The sequence below is a fragment of the Arachis ipaensis genome, chromosome B06, assembly GCF_000816755.2.
Source record: "Arachis ipaensis cultivar K30076 chromosome B06, Araip1.1, whole genome shotgun sequence".
Classification (NCBI taxonomy): Eukaryota; Viridiplantae; Streptophyta; class Magnoliopsida; order Fabales; family Fabaceae; genus Arachis; species Arachis ipaensis.
Window position 1 is genome coordinate 6526825 of NC_029790.2, and position 3435 is coordinate 6530259.

Consider the following 3435-nt stretch of genomic DNA (forward strand, 5'->3'; position numbering starts at 1 on the left):
TTTTTGAAGCATAAGCTATGACATAGGGAGTCTTACCCTCGCGTTGTGCTAACGCGGCCCCTATCGCATAATTCGAAGCATCACACATGATTTCAAATGGTTGAGCCCAATTCGGTCCTCGCACAATAGGAGCTTGTGTCAATGCCACTTTAAGTTTGTCATATGCTTCCATACATTCCTTGCTTAGCTCAAATTCAGTGTCCTTTTGCAGTAGCCGAGAGAGAGGTAGGGCTACCTTGCTAAAGTCTTTGATGAATCTCCGGTAGAATCCTGCATGTCCAAGAAAAGAGCAGACTTCCCTCTCGGAGGAGGGGTAAGGTAAACTAGATATGACATTTATTTTTGCCAGATCTACGGAGATGCCTTCTTTTGAAACTATGTGCCCCAAAACAATGCCTTGTTTGACCATGAAATGACACTTTTCAAAATTTAGGACAAGGTTTGTTTTGGTGCATCTCTCTAAGACTTTTTCAAGGTTACCTAAGCAATGATCAAATGAATCACCGTACACGCTAAAGTCGTCCATGAAGACTTCCATACATTGCTCTAGAAAGTCCGCAAATAGGCTCATCATGCATCTTTGAAACGTCGCCGGTGCATTGCATAGGCCAAATGGCATACGTTTGTAAGCATACGTTCCAAAGGGGCAAGTAAATGTTGTTTTTTCTTGGTCCTCTAGAGCAATGTGTATTTGGAAGTATCCGGAGTAACCATCAAGAAAGCAATAATATGATTTACCGGCTAGTCGATCAAGCATTTGATCGATGAACGGTAGTGGAAAGTGGTCCTTCCTTGTGGCCGCATTCAACCTCCGGTAGTCTATACATACTCTCCAAGAATTTTGCACTCTTGTTGCTATAAGTTCACCGCTTTCATTTTTGATTGTGGTCACCCCGGATTTCTTTGGCACCACTTGGACCGGGCTTACCCACTCGCTATCCGAGATAGGATAGATGATGTTCGCTTCAAGTAGCCGAGTGACCTCTTTTTTTACCACCTCAAGAATGGTTGGACTAAGTCTCCTTTGAGGTTGTCGGACCGGTCTTGCTCCTTCTTCAAGGAATATGCGGTGCTCACATACTTGGGGGCTTATTCCCACTAGATCCGCCAAACTCCACCCGATTGCCCTTTTATTTTTTCTCAATACCTCTAGCAACTTTTCTTCTTGTTGAGGAGTTAGCTCTTGTGCGATTATCACGGGGAGCTTTTGGGCTTCATCAAGATATGAGTACCTTAGGTGGGGGGGGGTAATGGCTTCAATTCCATCTTTTTGTCATGATTTGATGTTTGAGTTTCCGGATGGTTTGTATGGTGTGTGGTGTTTAATTTGCTTGGATCTTCATTTGCTTCTCCAATCATGTACTTCTCATCTAACTTTGCAAGGTGCACTTCGGCAACAATGTTGTCAATTGGGTCACACCGGAATAGAGAGTGATTTTCCGGTGGATGCTTCATTGCTTCTTCTAGGATAAAACTTACGACTCTCCCATCTATCTCAAATGAGTATGTTCCCGAGTAAGCATCTAGCTTAAATCTAGAAGTTCTCAAAAATGGTCTTCCAAGTAAGATGGATGATGCTCTCTCGGTTTCACTTGATGGCATTTCAAGGACGTAGAAGTCAATCGGAAATACCAACCCTTTGATATTCACCAATACATCTTCCGCGACACCCGTCATGGTTATTATGCTTTTATCCGCTAGGACAAATCTCGCCGTTGACCTTTTTAGTGGTGGTAACTTCAATACCCGGTAGACGGAGAGAGGCATGATGCTAACACATGCTCCGAGGTCACACATACAATCTACGAATTGAACTCCATTGACGGTGCAAGTGACCATGCAAGGGCCCGGATCATCACATTTCTCGGGCAATGCTCCCATTAAAGCGGAAATATAACTCCCCAATGGGATGGTTTCCAATTCAAGAATTCTATCCTTGTTCATGCATAGATCTTTAAGGAATTTTGCATATCTAGGAACTTGATGGATAGCGTCAAAGAGGGGGATGGTTACCTCGACTTTCTTGAAAATTTCTACCATTTTGGGGTCGAGTTCTATGCGCTTCCTAGCTTTCTTCGCAAGTGTTGGAAATGGGAGTGGTTGAGCAATTTCTTCTTCCAAGGTTCTCTTGGTCTTGGGAGTCTCTTTTGTTGGTTGAGTTTCATCCTCAACTATGACTTGTGGTGTCTCCTCTTCCACTACCTCTTCTATATCTATTCTCTCCTCCTCTTGGGGTTAGGATTACCGCCTTGGTTGTACCCTTGATATGGGCGGTCATAGAAATTGTGGGTAGCCGCCAAAGTGTTGTCCTCTTGAAGGCTTGGGCACTCGTCCGTGTAGTGGGAATAGCAAGAACAAATACCACACACTTTTTGAGGGACCAATTGTTGGTTGTGTTGTTGAGGGGATGGAGAATGTTGTTGATATGGTTGAGGTTGAGGTTGTTGTAGTTGTTATTGGCTCAATTGGAGTTGCCTCAAGACGGATGTCATTTCGCTCAAGGATTTGGTTAGAGCGGTGGTTTCACTACTAGTGGATACCTCATTCACGGTTCTTGGGCGGTTGACTCTTTGTCTCATATGTTGATTGGATTCGGCTAAATCAATGATGAGTTGCCATGCCTCTTCTGCTGTTTTATATTTAGACAAAGAACCATTGCTAGAGGTGTCTAAGAGGGTTCTATCTTGTTCTCGCATCCCTTGACATATGTATCCAAGCAATACTTGAGTGTCAAGCATGTGATTAGGGCATGCGTCTAGTAGCTTACGAAACCGTTCCCAATACTCGTACAGTGGTTCCGTTTCACCTTGTACAATACAAGACATTTCCTTCCTTAGCCTATCCATCTTCTCCGGGGGCCAAGAATTTATCCAAGAATCCTCGTCTAAGCAAGTCCCAATCGGAGGTGACTTCACTAGATAAAGTGTAGAACCATTCTTTAGCCTTGTCCTCAAGAGAAAAAGGGAAAGCGAACAACCATATAGCGACTTCATCGGACCCTTCCCGTCTAGTTGTTGAGCATATACGATGGAAGTCTTTGAGATGTCGGATAGGGTCTTGTGCGGGAAGCCCATAAAATTTGGGTAGGAGGTTGATCAAAGCGGTCTTGAGTTCAAAGTTTGCATTCAAATTGGGGTGAGTTACATGAAGGGGTTGAAGGACATAATCCGGTGCACCCGCTTCCTTGATAGTAACTCTCCTTGGAGCATCCATGGCGTTAGCACCTAAAACAAAAAGAGAATTATTAGTGATTTTGATGGGAGAATGATTATTGCCTTCGTTGAGTGACGGTTCAATGTTCACTTTTAGTAAGGTGGTTGAGGTGGTGAAAACCTCTTCACCTTGTCCAAACCTTAACCGCTTCCGAGCTTGTCTAATGTGAAACAAACTTCGTTCTATTTCCGGATCAAAGGGGACTAAGATCGGATTCGGTTG

At 43.8% G+C, this 3435-nt stretch overlaps 1 protein-coding gene across 1 annotated transcript; it reads right to left on the minus strand.

Moving 5' to 3' along the window:
- Positions 1234–1881, minus strand: LOC107646331. The gene has a single exon (XM_016350522.1). The coding sequence runs from the start codon at positions 1879–1881 to the stop codon at positions 1234–1236; it is 648 nt and encodes a 215-aa protein (XP_016206008.1).

What these genes read in the sequence shown, in the direction of transcription:
- LOC107646331 (XM_016350522.1), bottom strand. Translation starts at nt 1,881, where the DNA reads ATGGGAGCATTGCCCGAGAAATGTGATGATCCGGGCCCTTGCATGGTC.